This window comes from Drosophila novamexicana, unplaced genomic scaffold, assembly GCF_003285875.2.
Source record: "Drosophila novamexicana strain 15010-1031.04,08,12 unplaced genomic scaffold, DnovRS2.1 tig00000008-arrow-pilon, whole genome shotgun sequence".
Taxonomy (NCBI): Eukaryota; Metazoa; Arthropoda; class Insecta; order Diptera; family Drosophilidae; genus Drosophila; species Drosophila novamexicana.
In genome coordinates, this window is record NW_020824765.1 from 4,498,620 (window position 1) to 4,517,679 (window position 19,060).

Consider the following 19,060-nt stretch of genomic DNA (forward strand, 5'->3'; position numbering starts at 1 on the left):
AGCTTCAGTCAGCAGCTGTGCAGATGAGAGTGCAAAATGTTGTTAGCTGCCAAAGAGTATGCAGATGACAGGCAGGGACGAGTTAAAGGATTTCAACTAACATACATATTTTATTATGAAATGCAAGACTTGTGCACAACATAAGAGATTATTTATTAGCGTTTGTGCAATTCGCTTGTTCATCTCAATGTCCGTCCGTCTCGCTGACTGTCTGCCATTCTGTCTAATTTATCTCAGCAGCACTTTAGCATTTGCCCTAAACACAAGAGACTCCCCTTTTTGTGCTTTATGTGTAAGTTTCTATGGCAAATAAATATGAGGAACTCAACAGTTGCATATTTCGGAGCCACTCGCAACTCATGTCTTATTTATATTTGTAGTTGGAGCTCTGGAGATTGTGGAATAGAGATGGACGCAGCTCGGACTTTGTCAATTGGAAGAGATATTGTGAAGGCACGCACGAACAAGAATCACGAAATTTTTCTATATTTTGGAGGCGACTTGATGAGAGCCATCATCAGACAGATTTGCAGGTTTTTTTTGCTTAAACGTTTTCTATTCCATTGAATCCAAGCTAACTTGGAGGTGTGCCCAATATTCTTGCGCACGACTGTAGATTATGGCCCTAAGAAAGTGCACCAATTAATTTATTGACAAAAACTGTGAGGTGTACCCAATATTCTTGCGCACGACTGTAGATTATGGCTTTAAGAAACTGCACCAATTAATTAACTTCTGTAAATGCTTGTGTTCCTGGTTCTCGTTTTGTACAGCACAAAGCACGCGCCCAACTCGACTTTAAAAAAAGAGTCCAACAATCGACGACAAACGGGAAAGGTTCCTTTGAAGCACAGGACTGGACATTAGAGTGGCACTCAGAGTAAATTTAACTGCTGCTTTTGCAGTATTCGATTTAATCAAATGCTGTTCAGTTATTGTTCTGTAAGCCAAGTAAAAGAACGTGCCAGAACTTTAGTTTCGAGCATGAAATGCATTTAATAACTGCAGAGCAACAACAGTAATTGCAGGAACAGCAACAACAGCAATAATTTATGCATGCCTGACATTCTGCACATTACTCTTAAGTCCTGGCGGGCCCCCGCAGGCTATTGGGCGTGTAGTATATGGCATGGACACTGAGCCACTGGCTAGCGAGCCATGAGCCACTGAGCACATGAAAGCCAAAGGCAAATTTGAGTCCAGCACCGGAACCAAGCAGATCGGACAGTTTGATTTGCATTTGTAATTTTGATATTGGGGGCAACAGCTTGACGCTTTAAATGCGCCCAGCACCAGGCTGTCTTAAAGCCCTGTCAAACTGACTAACAGCTAGTTAAGCCACTCAAAATGTGCCAGCATTTAGGCGCCCAGGCATTTCCATTAGTTATCTAAGCACAATTTGTGACCATTCTGGCCAAACATTTATCTTCATTTTGTTCCAGAGCACAAAAACAAAGGCCAACAAGTTGGCAAAAGGCAGCTCAACAAACTGTAACTGAAATGGAAACTGGAACTGAATTACCTAAAGGGCTATACACTGATTGCCATGTTTAGTCAACCAAATATGGCCCGCTCTCCCCTTATAACCATACAATGCGTATTCCCCATTTAAAAGTTAACCAAAGCTAACATATAACAATAACAATAGAGGCCAAGTTGATTACCTTTCATGCTGCTGTTGTTGTTGTTGATGGCTTAAACAAGCAGACACTTAACAACTCAACTGTCCTCTGTCGCTGTTGACACCCTTTGAGGTGGGCTCTGACACAGTCACACAAGCTGCCGGCTCTTGTTAGGCCAACTGTGTCTACAACAATGTCTACGGTCTGGCTTTGAGCACATTTTCCAAATTAACCTGCCCTGTTTTGCCCGCCGTTGTTGCTTTCCTAGCTGGCAACGCGTTAGTTTAAGCGACATTCGTGTTTAATAGCTATCCACATATGCCGCTCCTACTCAAACTTTGCATGTGCTTGTGTGTGTGGGGGGAGGGCGTCTTTATAGGCCTAGCTATTTGGTGGATCTATCCATACGGCTGTGTCACGTTCAGATAGACACAACATCCGCTGTGACTGGCATGCCAAAAATACAAAATATAATCAAATAGTAACAAACTAGAACGGTTTAGTCAAAAGTTAAAGAGTTGGGCCAGCAGATACCCTATAGTCTAAAAAAAAAGCACAAAATCCTTGGTATATTGATAACTGTCAGACACATGAAAGCAAGATATGTATATTAAAACTTTGCTCTGTTCCTCATCGAAAGTTTCTACTTAACCTTAGAGAATACCTCTGCATTTTCCAATATGTTACGTACATTCTTTTTACGTCAGACTACCCTTCGCTGGCAGTTTTATGACTACAGGGAAGAAAAAAAACAGTTTCTATGACAGCTTGGCAATGACTTCATTTGGCTTATGACACACATACACACACGCACACATGCGAAAGTGCGCATATCTGTTTGTAAATGTGACAAAAATCAGTTTGTTATTTAAATTCCAGATGCCGTTGCACCAAACCCATGAAAACCGCTTGATATTTACTTTGGAGTATTTATATAGCTGAACATATAGTTGGTTTTTATTATTCTTGCAATAAACCATCAAATTGAATTGCATTACAGTTGTTTTTCGCCGTTTTTGTGCTGTTTACTTAGTATGGCACGTACTCGGGGGCGTATGCTTAATTATTGTTTATTAAATCCGCCTGCGAGTGTGCGTGCACAAATGCTGTTGGTGTCGGTTCTCCATTTGGTTAACCCATCGAGCAACATAAAATTCAGTTACGTTGCGACTAAGCCAATTTACCGTTGCTCTGATGGCAAATTAAAGTGCAACCGCAGATGCAGATGGAACCGTAACAGCAGTGCAAGTGCAACTACTACTGCAACAGGGACTGCATTTGACGCCTCGACCATTTGACTCCATCAAATGGACTAAATGCATGGTACCAACTGCTGTTGTCAGCCACCACATAGGTGGCTACTATGGGCAACCACATATAAACGGGAATTGTAACCACAGCTGCTTCGGATTCCGTTCTGTTGTTCGCCTTCCTTCTTTTGTGGCTCGCATTTCTGTGCCTGTTTCGGCTCCTTTTGCGGCGTGTCGCCTGTAGCCGTTGTTGCGTGTTGCTGCTGACATTTTGCGGTGCCACTTTCCAAAATGACATTGCCACTTTTCTAGCCAAGCTGATAATGATGATGACAGAACATTTGCCAAATCAATTTGGGCAGCGAGCGCGCGCTCGCATGTTTGTGGGCGTGGCTAGTGGTCACATAAGCGTTAATGTCAATAAAAAAAAACAACCATCGACTTTGTAGCACGAAAATAGGATTGTGAATGGGGTATTTAACTGAATCCAGCCACATAGAACCACACCATTTAAGCAAATTGTAAGTAACTTTAATTGAATAAAGTGCAGTCAGTTATGTGTGTGACAGTGCAACTAGAAACTAAAGTTAAACTTAAATGGAACAAAGACAAGAACAGTAGAAATAAAAATAAGGTAAAAGTTACTTAGGTGGTGCCTTGCAACTGCTTATGCTACCAATGGAAAAATATCTTTCCGTTAGAAATTTGCGGGGATGTCACAAATTTCATACACAGAAAACTAGTTTAAGCTCTTATAACTTATCAAGAAAATTAAGCATTATGTACGAATTACTCTTGAGGGAGTAATGTGGTCTGAAAGTAACTTTAAATGGCAAAATATTTTCCAATTTATAGCTGATGTTTTACAGCAGATCTAAACACAGCCGAATCGCCTCAAATTTGTTAAACAGCCACATTTGTTTCCCCCAACCTAGTCTAGTTAAAATGTATGCTGCATACTTTCAGGCGCTGCTTTAAAATGAACTTCGCCTCGCCGCCATTTTGTTTGCGCTGGGCTGCGGCGTTAATTAAGCGCCACGCGGAAACTCATCAACGCATTAACCATGACGTCAGTGGGTGCCTTGCTGCAGAGCTCTAAATGTTTGTGCATTCCACTTTGATTACGCGTATTTGCATGCTGCGCTGCACCCGGCCCCAGACTTTACCAATGGTCACACAATCTGGGTGCGCAAATATTTGTTGTGTATAAAGCACACAAGACGCCATACGGATACCTTCTGTGCTCGGCGAAAGTTATGGCTGTGCGATATTCATATCGATTTCATGAGTATTCAATTAAAAACAAAAGCTGTATTTATTTACGCACGGCTTAAGTTTTTTTTTTTTTTGTTTTAGCTATAGCTGAGTGTAAATTTAACTGAAACTCAAGACGACATTTAAACGCATCGTAATTTCTGCTGACAACTGACCCAGCAAACATTTTCATAATAAATTCATAACGAATGTCACAGTCTGCTATAATTAATGTGGCCCATTTGTCTGGACGGACATTAAAGCGGCTATTTAAGAAACTGAATGCCAATTGAACGCACACACGACGCCCGCGCGACGACAACCGAAAACCGCAAAGAGATGACGGCGAGCAGGAGCATGAAATATTATGGAACTGACTGGGCGACAGTGTAACCAAGTGGCGGCATAATAGTTTGATTTACTGACTGTCCCGGCGGACTTGGCAGAGTTCACAGAAAACATCGCCTAGGTACAATTCTCAACCTGTGGCAATAAACATTGCATCTTAATAAATAATCTTGTGTAATGTTAATCACGTAAACAAGTACGTGACAGTAATTAGTTTTCTTGGCATTGGAAATCTAAAAATATATTATCCATCCAATTTGTAAAAGACAAAACTGCTATCAAGTTGCAATAAATGTGCCAAAAACGTAATGATTTTCGCAAAAATAAACAGTTTCTTAGATTCGTAAATGAATGTAACATCTAAATTCTTTTAATTTGTAAATTTCCATATAAAAATCAATGGCAGCAATACACCCAATAAATAATAATTGAGTAGGGGCTTACCAAGAAAGTGTAAGTGTAAAGACATTTGCCCATTTTTACAGCTAAGAGAAGTGTCCGACAAAACGACAATTCACACGTCCAAGGTCTAAAACTTCCGCTCGAGTACTTTTGCCTTGAGGTCTTTATGACGTGACAAAATCAAATGCCGAAAATCATAAAGCCATAAAATCGCACAATAGGCGAGTAGTTAAGGTCTTAAATCTTTACGGGCAATAAATTTTCACACATGATTTTACATTAAAAAGTTCCGATTCGTTTTTTACTGCTTTAAATGCAATCGAAAATTGCAAATACGCTTAAATTACACAATTGGCAACTATGTTGACGCAGTTGGCAATTAACAGTTACAATTTCCATTTGTTATGTCTTGCATTTATTTATAAGAAGAAGAAATATGTTGGCCTGCATATTCATTGACGTAGCAGTCGCATCTTTCATATATGGTTGCACTCACTTGATTGGATGTATGGTTTGTTTCTGGCTGTGGGTGGTATGAATGCGATGTGTTTGTGTATGAATGTGTGTTGTGTGTGTGTGTGTGTGTGTGAGAGCGCGCGTGTTTATGTGCGTGTGTGTGGATGTGGCATTATTGTGTAGTCTCAATTATGATCTCGTGCGTATCCAGATCGGGCACCGAAAACTTCATCGGCAAGTAGTCGTCCGCATGCATATGAGACATTTGATTAACCTCTAGCTGGGTGCGTTCATGTTCCTCATGGCACTTGCCCTCGTGCTTCTCGTAATCCCCAAACGTTTCAAAAATGGCACGACAGATCATGCACTCAAAGAAGCTACTGCAAAGATTAGGGAATTGGGATGTTAGGCAACCGGTGCAGTGATCAAAAGAGAAGCTGGTCTTACGGTTTCTGCTCGGCTTCTAGACGCTCCCTCGCCAAAGCCGTAGCCGCCTGTATTGCACCGGGCACATCCACATCGACGCCTTCCTTTATGTGTGACTGCAGATGCCGCTTAAAATTTGAGAGCTGGGTGAAGCCTTTTTCACAGTAGTTGCACTGATAAGGCTTGGCGTTCAAATGACCCAGCTTGTGCTTCTTGAGGTTGACCAGTTGCGAGAAGTAGCGGCCACAACGCTGGCATCGAAACGGCTTCTCTCCGGTGTGTGTCATTTTGTGGCGCTTCATATTGCTTTGCTGGGTGAAGGATTTGTTGCAGAAGTTGCACTGATATGGACGCTCGCCGCTGTGTACGGCATAATGTCGCTGCAGGTTAACCGCCTGTGCAAAGGCCTTGGAACAGATGTTGCACACAAACGGCCGCACATCGTTGTGCACCTTCATGTGCCGATCCAGATTGCCACTGTTGCAAAAACTCTTGGCGCACAGTTTGCACTCATAGGTAGTTTTGTTATGGTTGTGCACCTCCTGTCGATGGAGCGTCTGATCGCGTTTACTTGTAAACATCTGCGGGCAATATTAAATATTTGTAAATAAGTTGTTTATTCGCCAAGGCGAGTGAAACCTACTCGGTCGCAACGTTTGCAGCTAAACTGATTGACCACAATCTTATCGAATTCCACCGGGATGCCCGCCATTTTTGGCGCTGCTACAACATCGATCCGGTGCGGTTTTATATCCTGAATCGTACTTATTGGAAATAACAGATCCATATAGAGTACAAGTGCACTAAAACTTACTTTGATTTGCCTAATTTCTATATAAATTTTTCGCGTCTTGTAGAAAAGTCATATGGTAGTAGAGATGAGAGCTAGATATCAATATATCGTTTTATCTGCATAGTGCACACGGATTTCCATGAATTATATATCGATATTGTGCGATATATCGGCTGAAACAATTCAGGTTAATATTAATATTTCCTGAATAAATAGGTTTATTTTTTCAGTTGATTTATGCTTCAAATAATGACTTTTATTGAATGTAACGATAAAAACTTGTAGTTCAAAACAATTTAGGAATTTATGATTATTTTGACAATAATGAACTATCGTATTTACAAAAATGTGACTATCGCTTACTTCAAAAATCTACGTCTTCAGATTCAAAGAAGAAGCATACATGTTTGCCGCCATACTAAAATTTCAAAATTCATCACAATCAACAATTTGTAAGACTTCGCAAATACTTATAACACAGCTCCAATACAATTCTATAAAGTCTAATAATTCAATTTGTGTTATGCTTGACAGTGATGTAACCCATCGATAGGTGTGTGGCGTAACCTTCACAATGTATCATTCTTGTGAAATAACTTTTGACGGATGCAACACGATATATCGTGGGCAAATATAGACACATTTGACTCTAATAGTTATTATCAGCATCTTATACAATTTTATGTATAGTATTTGTTTGTTTTCCCGCTCTAGAGTTGTGACCGTAACAAAATAAGTAATAGATAAGTTTATGCAACAGCTGTTCTGTAACTAATCGCTTAGTTAGCAGATGTTAAAATCAATTTCCAATCATATTTACCGTTTTCGCCCAAAACTGACGCTGGATTGGAAAATTATCTTGCATCAAATCGCTTTTTATATAATTTTTTATATAATTGCATTTACCAAGTCTACGTTATATAACTCAAACACGAATAACGCCAGCTTTTCCAGGAAAATTAGTTTGCTCTGTTAATAGCATTAAGGCAAATGTTTAAGTTTTTAGGGTGCCCACATATTCATTTTAGTGTTGATTTGGAGCTAAAAATCAAGAAGAAGCATAATTAAGAAGGAACACAACTCCTGGCACACACAAATGCAGAGATAACTAAGAATTTGTATTGTTTTGTGAGTAAGAGACGTACCAAGTGCAATGGCCACCTATTCCAACCAGCACTGGCTTCTCTCGCACATACGCAACTCGTTCATCTCCACGGATGACACGGGCATATGCGAGACCGTAATGCTGAGCGACGATATGCCGAAGCATTATCTGAGGAAATTTCAAGCTGCCACAATTATGGATGTCTATAGGCGTAGCCACCGGAGCCAGGCATCGCAGCAGCGCAAGTCGATGCCCAAAACTCCAGATACTGCCACGCCTACGCAACGGTCTGCGCCACTGCAGCACATGATGCCACCCAGGATCGCGGATCCGCCGCTGCAGGAAGTGGACTTTGTATGCTATCCAGGTCTAGATCTGAGCGATGATGAGGATCTGGATATGTCCACGCACTCGTTCGACATTCAAATGTATCCCGAAGTGGGCGCCCATCGATTTCGCTCGAACACAGCACAGAAACTGGAGAAATTGGACATAGCGAAGCGCAAGGCGGCGCGAATTAAAAGCGTTAACTACAATGAGGAGGTGCTGCCACCGGACCGCAAGGACTTCTTCAAGCGCAAAGAGGTTAAAGAGCATCCCACAGAAAAACCCTCCACTTCAAAAACAACTGCAACAAATGTGAAGCGTCCGGAAAAAACCAGCGATGACGACCTCTCCGATGAGGGTGTAAAGAGCATGCTGACGGAACAGCTAGCCAGAAGCCCCAAACAGACCCAAAATCGTTTCATTGAATACGCTCGCTTTGATGGCACCGCCCAGGTGGGCATGCCCACAAAGCGCATCAATGTCTATGTAAATATGCTGCCCGAGCCGGAGCGCAATTATCCGCTCAAAATCTGTGTACTCTCCACGGCCAAGATCATTGAGGTGATTGGCCTGGTCTGCTACAAAACTACCCTACAGTATCCAGATGCAGTGCAGCTCAAGTCTGTGCAGCACTATGCATTATATATGACGGAGGATAACGATGACATGGATGATTTTCCGCCGCTGGACAATCGGGAGCCTTGTTCCAAATTTGGATTCTCGCATTTGACGTTGGCCGAACGCCGACCGCTGGCGCCGGTCACGCGCATTGACTATCACAATCAGCTGGGCACCAAGTCTATGACTTCAGAGGAGGACAAGGTGGCGATGGCGGATGCTGCAGTGCGTGCGCTGCAGAACATCAATTTGAATGGGGACGTGCCCGACGCCAGCGGGGGAGATGGCGGCGGCGAAAGCCCCCTAGACCATGTTAAGGAGTATGAGCAACGCCTGCTTAACCACAACGATATGCTGGAAGCGCCAATGCATCGGACCTATCGTGTTAGCATCATCGACAAGCGTTTTTTCAAGTGCGACGTAACGCTGGCCGTATCCGGGGAACGCATTGAGATAGATCAGCATAAGAATACCAAATTTTGGACGCAACGAAAGCCGGTGTCTACGCCCATCGATATGGTGGCGCACTGCGAGATTGTGGAGCAACGGCAGCTAAAGGCACTGCTGCGTATTTGGCTGAAATCCAACTCTTCCAGCAGTATGACTACCAGCTGCACCTCGGCACCCAGTACTGCCAGCATTGCCACACTGATCCCGGGCAGCGGCAGTGCGGGCCTTATTCATTCGCCCGCCAGCCCCCGTCATCAGGCAACGCACAGCTCCAGTTCGCCCTTTGGCCTCTTTGGCAGCGCGTCTAACATTCGATTTAAGCACTACGACTTCGATACGGACGTGCACACGGCCGAGCAGATACGCAACAAACTGAACTGCATTCTGGAGATGCGCGCCAGCGATATACGACGTGAGTTCCTGCAGCAGCGCGAACGCAAACAGGAGAAACAGCTGGCCAAGCGGCAGCTTAAGTTGTAGTATTTTGTTGCTAAGCTGGCCATGCTGCGCCTCGCCTCGAGCTGCTTGTGTGCCGCCTAGCGTGCAGTGGACGTAACTCTGAGGCCATCCTTGTCTGACGCCGGCTAATCAACTCCCATTTCCCATCCCCGCCCCGCTCCCTCCAAACCCGTTGAAGTTGTATTTTAGTTGCTAACCTAAAGAGCGTGTGTAACACACGTTTCGCATAGCCTATAAGTATTTATTCAAACACTTAAGTAACTAAAAAAAAAACAAATCCGAAGTGCAAAATGAAAAATAAATAGCATCAAAGTTCACAATTATGCTGAAAGACAAACTGTGCTATCAGCTTCCACTTTATTACTGTAAATTGTGTAATATTAGCAACAACAATAGGCACACACTGACACTGATTCTCTCGCCTTCGCCTTCGCTTTTAGCTGCACTTGTTCCCCAGCCGTATTTGCGAGCATGCTTAGTAGCCTGAAAAGCGCAATGGGCTATTCACATAAGAAGCAACGCTGATCGTTGGCAGGCAAATCATATCCAAAGTACCTTTAGGATCAGCTGCGTCGTTCGTTATATTTGCAACAACAACAGGCATACACTGACAGCGATTCTCTCATCTTCGCCTCTGGGCTGCACTTGACTACCCAGCAGAACCCGCGGACGTGACAGCAGCATCGTTTAATAGCGATCGTTGGTAGCAGCTCTTTGCGTTACGAATGCCTATGCACATTTTAAAATGTTCTGCTGGGTCGTGTCTCTCTCTTTCTCTTTCACTCTTCCTCCCTTCCTTTCCTGCTGCCGCACAAACGCGTACTCGGGCTACTTCCGCATTTGCGGCTTCAATTGTAGGCGGCTGGCGCGCGACTTTGAAGCGTTTTACTGGCGTTTTGTGCGCGATTAGCGTTTTGTATTTCCGTTTGGCGCGGCTCGTTGACATTGCAATTGTCTGTAATCAATGTGCAATTAATCTAACAGACCCCCAGACGGGGCCGGGCCGAGCTAACGGGTATTTTGTTATTGCTATTGTACCCATAAGTATGTTTTGTCGTTAGACTTGTGTTTTATTTATAGTTTTGCAATGTCAGGCAGAATCTCTGTGAATGGGCGGGCGGTACCTAGGGGCGGCGACAGCTGTTAAGCTTATTAACAGCTGCTTTTACATGATGCCGTTATAATTATGATAGATCTGTGTGAACAGAGCAATAAGATATATAACGATAAGTCATGAAACGTTTGTTTTCGTTTCGTTCTATGTAAGGCCAAGGCTGCTAAAAAAACAAAAGCTCACTATTGCGACTTCACTGGCAACAATTGACATTTGAGGTCAGCAGTGCTAATGGCGATGATGATGATGATGATGACAATAATGATGATGATTATGATGATGCTGCTCACTGGCGTGACTATATAAAGTCAGCGCAAACAAGTTCATCAAATGAATCACAATACACAATGATTGATATCGATATGAAAACGAAATTGGAAATTCGGTTGTATTTTAGAAATCTGTACATTACTCAATTCCAAAACTTCTGACGCTGTCGATTCGGCTCAAAAAGGCTGCCCTTAAGCGTTGTATTAAGGCCGTGAGTTGTATTCGGCTTATAGAAGAGTATAGAAAGCGTAAAATCCATCTCGGGCATAAATGCTGGAAACTGATCCAAACCAGATATATTATGAAAGTACAGCGGGCCCTGTAAGATAGGCATAGGCATTAATTAGGCACAATTTGAATTGAATCTCCTTTCATACCTCACTGATGGGACACACTTTTGCCAGATTGCTGTTCCTGATCATGTTCTGATAGACAAAGTACGCCAGTTTGTTACGCATGACGCCATCGCGCAGCAGCTTGCAGGCATCAAATGCTGAATCGAATAGTACCATTTCGGTCTTTTGAATTGGGCGCGGCACCACCAGCTGGTACTTGACCCACACCTCGGTGATGGGCTCTGTCAACTGGATATCGGAGCTCAGGTTGCCATCGTCCTGAATGCGACAGCTGTAGTTGCTGATAATGGGCCAGAGGTTCACGCAATCAAAGCTGGACCACTTCAGCACATAGCGCGATCGCTAAAACACGGCAACAGGCTTTAAACAGCTAACAGTTAAAATAGGTGCCTCTTGAGAGGACTTACGCGCGCTGCGTGTACAGGTGGCCAAATAGCCAGCAGCCAGAAGGTAACTAAGAAGCGAATGCGACAGATTTCGTTCATGTCCATTAGGGAACTGAATGGGCATTTAATATTTGCGACGATCGAAATATAATCAGTTATGCCTAAATGAATATGCTAACGGGCGAAAACAATTGGATTTTGATTATGTATTTTGTTGGGGCCACGTGACGTATGCGTAATAAATGCGATCTATTTTGTCACTGCCTTTTTTTCAACTGATTTGTGCAACTGATTAAGGATCACTATATATGGCATATTTATGCCTTGTCCATGCCCATGATTTATGCCTTGACGGCTGCTGTTGCTGCTCCACCTCCGAAACTGACAAAAAAACAAGAAAAAAAAAAAACTGAGACAAAACCCCAATTCAAATATCACATGCAATTTGTCAAATTGCGTTGCGGGTTCAATGATTTTTTCTTATATTCTTGATCTCTGCAAATGCGAAAATATTCATTGCGAATAGAATTTATTATTGGCAAGTGCAGTCAGCGTCGACAAATTACCTTCAATATTTTCTGTGCTCGTTGTTTTAGTTTTTTTTTATTTTTTTTTTTTTATTTTTTTGTTTGTTCTGCTGTTAATGAACTAAATTTGCGTTCGCTTTTGTGGGCGTCATTTTGAATTTCACTTGGGCGAGCCACTTGTGGTGCCGCTCTAAATACTATTATCAGCTAATTTACTTAAGAACAGACCCACAAATATGTGCATATAAATGCGTTAGTATCTATGTGTATCAGTAGGTGTGCGTGCGTGTGTGTCTGTGTGTGTGTGTGTGTGTGTGTGGGCTACAAGGATGCGTGCTGCAGCAGACGATGATTGTCGCTAGAGCTAATTGAAAGTCAATAAATGCTATGAAAATTAATTAAAAATGCACACAATTGCAACCTTGACATTGAAATCGAATGACAGACAACAAACATAATAACAGCAGCAACAACAACAACAACAACTGCAACAACAACAACAACAACAACTATGAAAAGTTCATGTATGAAAGTTGCCAGCGTGTTGGCTGGCGGGTTGCCGGGTTGCCGGGGCGGGACTGGGACAAACTTGGCACGCATTGTGAGCGGATTTTCACTGCAAAACAGCAGCAGCAGCAACAACAACAAGAACAACCAGAATATCAGCAAAAGCAACAACAACAACAACAACAACAGCAACAGCAACAGCAACAATGTTGTTGTATTGTAAAAAGTGAGCGGCATAGCAAACAGTTTGCCGGTCCGTTTCTCAATTTATCAAATGCATAAAATAATAGGCCTAGGCGCATAATTTAATGTCGCGATTTTAGAAGGCCGCACGGGCTTCTATGCATATGCAGATTAATCACGATGCAACAACAACAACAACAACCATTGCTGGCCACATGCATGTCGCATGTGGCATGTGTCACGCAACACAACCGGACAATGCAAATCTTGATGCACCCGATAAAGCTAACCCCAGCAAAACTAAGAGTATCATTATAATATTTAAACGTTTTTTTGAATTTCAGAGATAACAACTAGAATGATTCATGATTTTGTTCAACTTTACATTGAACTTGTCCTTACTTCGGTTTTTTGTTTTCGTCCGACGAACACTTCTAGTAATTTCCGTTGCTTTTAAATTGCGTTTCTATAGAAATCTTGCGTGCAATTGGAATGTAAATAGCTTAATTGCTTTATGCTACAAATCAAATAAACAATAGCGATGTGGGTAAGGTTTAGCTAAGCAACAATTTAATTGAAGTGTTATTATTATTAATGGAACTGTTTTGAAGTATTGTATTTTTAAAGCATAACTGAGTAAATGCTTAATTAAATAAATATTCAAACATTAAATATTTATAAAATTAATTTAATTTAATGCATCTAATTTGTAACCAATGAGAATAAGATATTGGGGTAATAGAAACTATTATAATTTCTAAATTAATACTTAATTGAGTTCACGAAAATTGCAATTGCATAGAATTAAAGGCGCCACGCACCTTAAAATGAAGGTTAAGCCTAATGAGACATACTTTTAATATACTTTTGCTCAAGCAAATATAAAAATATTTACAAATGGGCAGCACTTTCCAGTGCAGTACTGTTGCGATTTCGCAATTTGGTAACACTTTTATTTAAAACTGTCAGCCCATAAATGTTAAGAGTTTAAAGTGCCTGAAATGTGCTTTACATTATTGCCATGTCTTTCATTATGGCCATAACATTTTGCACATACCGAGACCAACCCACACACACGCAGACTCTGTGCGTTGTTACCGCAGCACGCACCAAGCAGCAAGCTGGGCCAGTCCCAGTCGCAGTCGCAGTCGCAGTCAGTCAGTCTCTTGGAGCCATTCACAAAACGTTTGCGGGCCCAAAATGTGATTTTAATTGCACAACAATTTTCAGTTGGCTTTTAAATGCGAGCCGGGCCCAGTTCTACATAGGCCTAAAGCGTGTTTTATGGGGCTATTCTCGTACTGCCCGCTTGACATATGTAACCCAATTCTGTCGCAGACTGTGAGAGTGAGAGCGAGTGAGGGAGAGAGAGAGAGAGAGAGGGCGGGCAGAGAAAGAAAGAGAACGTATGAGAGGCGTTGCACTTGCAATTTTTCAACATAATTGAACGGCGAACTTTTAATTAAAAGCGTGCTTTTAAAATAAATAAAATATGCGCACAAATATTCAACAGCAAAAAAATATGTAACGCCAATTGTGGAGGTCAACTGCAGTCAGCCAACCCAGAGACGTAGACAGACTGACAGACAGACAGACAACCTGTTCCACACACTCGGATCAATCTGCCAGGCCAGGCGGGCTGGCAGCGGCTTCCTGGCCAGTGTAAGCGCGCTTTCTGATTACAATACAATAAATTGTGCTTGGGGTCTGTCAAGGTTGCGATGTTGTCGGAGCTTCATTAATGAAGTGCCGAAACTTGGGCTCGTTGCCGGCACTGGCTGCGCCTGAGCCTGAGCCCGAGCACTTGCAACCACATGTAGCGGGCAACCGGTTCAAGTAGATGCCACCAGCAGCTTAGTCGCGCTTAATGCAGGTGGTGATTGCAACTTGTGGCCAGACAAAAGGCGCTCAGCTTCAAGGCTGCAATGCCCTTGGCTGACAAGCCAAGTCGGGCAACAGGCTCCTCCGAACTGAACCTGTTTGCACGCTCTGCACAGGCAAAAGGTTCTGGGTTATGCAACAATCCCTGTATCTAGGCGCTGTTCTCATGACCCAATTTTCAGACAGGCGTACCTAAAATTGGCAAACGTCTGTCATTTAATTTAAGCATCATAAATCGCATAATCCAAAAGGACTTAATGCCTTTTGGGAAATGTTAAATATGGCTTTACGTTAAGCCACAAATTACAACTCGGCAGCAGTTGGGCTCAACAACAATTTGTGCCTGCCACATGGACAATAACTGTGCTTGCACGTTTCTCTGCTTTTAACATTGAACTTGGGGTGAACAGCGTCAAGTTTAATATTTTATTAATATTTATGAAATCTTTTTTTTTTTTTGGGGTGCTGTCGTGCTTACGTTAGCCAGTTGCCAGTTGCCTCACGACGTTAACTGTCATGCAATCTAATGAGGTGATTCACATATTACGGAAAAATATTGGTATAAATAATATAAAGTAAAATATAGTATACCTATAAATTATGTAAGTACCTATGTGACAAAAAATAAATTGATATGCAAGCGAATACATAAATATATTTTAAAGAGCTATCCACATAAACAGTACAAGAAAGACTGCTCTAGTTGGGCATGGCCGACTAGCAGATACCCTAAGTACCCTTTACGAAAGTTCAAACAACTTCCCAGAAGCAGCTAAATTGAAAATGTGACAAAGCCTAATCAGGAAATCAATACTTTTCAATTTTATTTAAGTGTATGGACCCCGGTTCCTAGTTCTTTAAAATTAAAATTCCGCATTCCGTTTTCTCAATATCTGATTAACATTTGTGGAATTTCCTATTTGAGAAAAGAAACCTCTGTGAATGGCAAAATTCTGTTGTAATTATAAATACATCAACTTTAATTGGGATATTTTTTCAAGACAAACTCTTTGTTCATAAAAAAAACTCGTTTATCGACTGTTTTGCATTCGTGTAAGCTGTTCAATTTAATTATTCGCAGCAGTTCGACGTACTTTTCAAATTACAAATTTACAAAATTTGTGTGTTTAGTACTTTTATAAATTTTTAAAATGTTGGCAAGAGTTCTGCTCACTTTCTTAATCATCAGCATGTTGGGTTATTTCTATATTGTTTATTCGATGTTACCTTTGGGAATTTCCTACACAATCTTTGTTAATTTATATATTATTATTAAACAAACTGGTAACCAGCTTGTGGCGCAGCTTCAGCTTCCACCTACCTCAATGCGAACAATTCGATGCGATTTGATTTGTTTCGCTTTGCGTAGGCTCAAGTGAACAATTCCCAAAAACATAATTTTTGTTGAACGCGCGACGCGTGCAAAATGTCAACAGAAGGACAAACAACAGCAGAAATTAGAGTGTAAAGCAGCTGCAACAACAACAACAGCAGTAATAGCAATAAGTAATAATAATTATAATGCTCCGAGCGCTGATCATAAGCAGATCGACAACGACAGCGCCTGGATGACCCTGGGCTACAGCAGCAGCTCCAAAGAGTGTAGGCATAGCAACAACAACAATAACAACATGTGTGTGTGTGTGTGCAAAAAGTAAATAAATGTTAAATAAAGGCAAATAAATGCGTGAACAATAACAAGCATGGCCAACAATGCAGCGACTGCGCGTACTTAAAGCTAAAGTGCCTTTAAGAGCCAATTGATACTTATTATTTGTCCCACAAACGGGCACCTGGCTAGGCCAGAAACTTGGCTTTGAGCAGCTCTGACCTGCCCCAACAAACACAAGAAAACGAAAAAAATAAAACACAATTTGGCAACTTCCTGGTTAGATTGCGAGCTTTGTTGGCCAAAAGCGGCAGATTTATCTTTCTGTGGTACATTTTTGATTGACACGCCCTTTTATCTTAATATAATTTTTCTTATTTTTGGAGGCTGCCAACAAATTACAAAAAATCATAATATATTATGGTTTTGTATTTATTTTTTATTTCTAAATAAATAAATCATTTGCAAAAAATACTTAATGTTGTTTTGTTTTGCGGCTATTGTTGTTGTGTCTTTTACCGCAAGGTTATTTTGCCATTGTATTATGTGCACTTGTTGTTGTTGTTGTTGTTCGAGTGTTTCTTAAAAATCATAATTTACTTGTTGGCAAATCAAATTGTATGACTACTCGAAATCAAATGGTCCGCAAATGCCTGTCGTCAATTGCCAATTAATGGACAGCTGACCTTAACGAGCTGCTAGCCGAACTCACATTAAGCATACGCCCCATTAGCCCAATTGGGTAAAAGAGTTCTCTGGCTACCCGCATACGTACATGCATGTGCTTAATTGGATTGCAAATGTGTGTCAACACTTAAGATTGTATAATTTTATCAGTGCATTGAATAAACAAAAGCGACGGACAACTGATGCAACCACACCGACAGCGTTTCATAAATGCCCGCATGCCACTAAAAGGATTAGTATGCAATGGTGCCCCATAACATAATAGCATAACGAGGGGGCAGCTCGCATGACGTAATTTGAGGCGCCTCTGAAAACGCTTTTGAACTTGCACTTGACATTTAGCTGGGGAGGGGGAGGGGGAGCGTTTTGGCTGATGCCACAATGGATTTGCCTCTGAGCAGCTGTTTTGTAATGAGTTAACGGGAATCGAGCTAATAGAACGACGTCGTTAAAATATTATATTGCCAAATGGCAAATGCATAGTTAAACAAATTACTGACCTTGTTGCAAAATCAATTTACGAAAGTAGAAAACCAACATGTGTACATTTATATTTATATCCATATCTGCGCACATTAAAAATATAAAATATATGTGACTTATGCAAAACAAAAATAAATAATTTATGTAAAATAAATTTAGTTGAATACAAATTTATATAAAATATGTTATATAATGTTATATGTGTTATTATTAATTTATTATTATTATTTTATTATTAGGCAATATAATAAAATATTTAATTATTATTTGTAACAATTGATGTCTCAGGGGCTCACTTTGTGCATATTTATTTATTTAAAAACAAATATACATTTAATTTTCTTGTTTTTCTGTTAAGACTTCCTCTCCGTAGACGGAACTTCTCGACGCAGCCCAGTTGAGCTGACTGGATGCATACTCCATTAGTGCCTGCTCATTTCCTAACCCTCAACGAATTGTCATTTGCGGCATTTCCTGCTTCCCCATAGATAAATTTTAACATGCTGGACTTGCATGCTGCAATACAATTTGTTTGACGGCAAATTGGATGCAACAAGGTCGCCAATCGACAACAACAATAACAATCAGAGAGGCAAAACTAAATCAACTGAAGCACTTTCCCAATTTTCGCGCAGCGAGACGGGGCGTCGCGGCGTACGTTGCGTATGAGCAATGCGAGCATTTCGTGATCGTTCGCTGTGCTCAATGCAAACTGGCTGCGAGAAAAGAAACAAAAAGAAAAAAAAAACATTTAATTTGCAAATAAATAAATCGGAAGCACCTCGCAGTATGCACATGTGTGTATCTGTATCTGTAGCTGTATCTTGCCAGAACAATTTATAAGAAATAAAATTCAAAAAATAAATATATATAACAACAACAGGCTGACAAATGCACTAAGCGAATGTTGTTGCTGCTCTTGTTGTTGCTGCTCTTGTTGTTGCTGCTGCTGTAGTTGTTGTTGTTGTTGTTGCCAACGCAACAAGTTTCGTGTGCGGCTGCTGCTGTTGCTGCTGTTACTCTGCTGCTGCTCTGCTGCTGCTGTTGCTCAGCTGCTCAGTTGCCAATAAGTTGTTGCCGCTGGCTGCGCAGTCGGCGCAGCTGTCTCTCCGTGTTGTTAGTGTTGTTGTTATCGGTTGTTTCGTGCGTACTTGGACCGCTCAATAACGCCGCTCGACGCGGCTGTCGCTGCCGCCGGCAGTCGCGCTGTAAGCACAGCAACAGCGACAACAACAGCAGCAACAACATGAAAAATACAAAAATTAAACGAAAGCAGAGGGTATTTAACCGACCTCAAATCAATTTGCAATTTCAGTCTATCTCCGCGTTGCAGCGTTGCATGAACTCGCGTACAAAACGGATCGATATTAAACGGCAACAACTACAACAAATACCTGGCAAACACCCTAAAGACAACGGAAATAATTAAGAAACTCGCACGGGCAACTGAACTGAACAAACGGAATAACAACAAATTATAAATACAGCAACAACAACAGAAAGAAAAAAAAAAAAACCCAAATGCATACGAAATTGTAAATTTGAAA

At 41.4% G+C, this 19,060-nt stretch overlaps 3 protein-coding genes across 4 annotated transcripts; 1 reads left to right on the plus strand and 2 right to left on the minus strand.

The window, feature by feature from the left end:
• Nucleotides 1–5,169: 5,169 nt before the first annotated feature.
• Nucleotides 5,170–6,712, minus strand: LOC115759334 (zinc finger protein 239). Of its 2 annotated transcripts, XM_030700264.1 has the most exons (4): nucleotides 6,573–6,712; nucleotides 6,402–6,512; nucleotides 5,780–6,339; nucleotides 5,170–5,712 (listed from the first exon to the last, which is right to left on the minus strand). In XM_030700264.1, the coding sequence occupies exons 2-4, from the start codon at nucleotides 6,468–6,470 to the stop codon at nucleotides 5,505–5,507; spliced, it is 837 nt and encodes a 278-aa protein (XP_030556124.1). In that variant the 5' UTR covers nucleotides 6,471–6,512; nucleotides 6,573–6,712; the 3' UTR covers nucleotides 5,170–5,504. The 2 variants fall into 2 exon arrangements, with proteins under 2 accessions (XP_030556124.1, XP_030556116.1); XM_030700256.1 differs by having other exon boundaries at nucleotides 6,402–6,712.
• An 841-nt stretch (nucleotides 6,713–7,553) lies between these two features.
• Nucleotides 7,554–9,826, plus strand: LOC115759328 (stress-activated map kinase-interacting protein 1). The gene has a single exon (XM_030700243.1). It carries the CDS (start codon nucleotides 7,705–7,707, stop codon nucleotides 9,529–9,531), a length of 1,827 nt encoding a protein of 608 aa, XP_030556103.1. The 5' UTR covers nucleotides 7,554–7,704; the 3' UTR covers nucleotides 9,532–9,826.
• A 1,210-nt stretch (nucleotides 9,827–11,036) lies between these two features.
• LOC115763296 lies at nucleotides 11,037–11,741 on the minus strand. Its single transcript, XM_030705788.1, has 3 exons — nucleotides 11,658–11,741; nucleotides 11,272–11,592; nucleotides 11,037–11,213 (listed from the first exon to the last, which is right to left on the minus strand). The coding sequence occupies exons 1-3, from the start codon at nucleotides 11,739–11,741 to the stop codon at nucleotides 11,037–11,039; spliced, it is 582 nt and encodes a 193-aa protein (XP_030561648.1).
• Between the last annotated feature and the right edge of the window lie 7,319 nt (nucleotides 11,742–19,060).

Bases quoted from the DNA above. Each gene is read 5' to 3' on its own strand.
- LOC115759334 (XM_030700256.1), bottom strand. From the start codon at position 6,545: ATGGATCTGTTATTTCCAATAAGTACGATTCAGGATATAAAACCGCAC. The intron at 6,340-6,401 runs GTAGGTTTCACT...TATTGCCCGCAG, and splicing joins GCTGCAAACGTTGCGACCGA to ATGTTTACAAGTAAACGCGA. The intron at 5,713-5,779 runs GTAAGACCAGCT...TAATCTTTGCAG, and splicing joins CTAGAAGCCGAGCAGAAACC to TAGCTTCTTTGAGTGCATGA.
- LOC115759328 (XM_030700243.1), top strand. From the start codon at position 7,705: ATGGCCACCTATTCCAACCAGCACTGGCTTCTCTCGCACATACGCAAC.
- LOC115763296 (XM_030705788.1), bottom strand. From the start codon at position 11,741: ATGGACATGAACGAAATCTGTCGCATTCGCTTCTTAGTTACCTTCTGG. The intron at 11,593-11,657 runs GTAAGTCCTCTC...GCCGTGTTTTAG, and splicing joins CACCTGTACACGCAGCGCGC to CGATCGCGCTATGTGCTGAA. The intron at 11,214-11,271 runs GTATGAAAGGAG...CCTATCTTACAG, and splicing joins AAGTGTGTCCCATCAGTGAG to GGCCCGCTGTACTTTCATAA.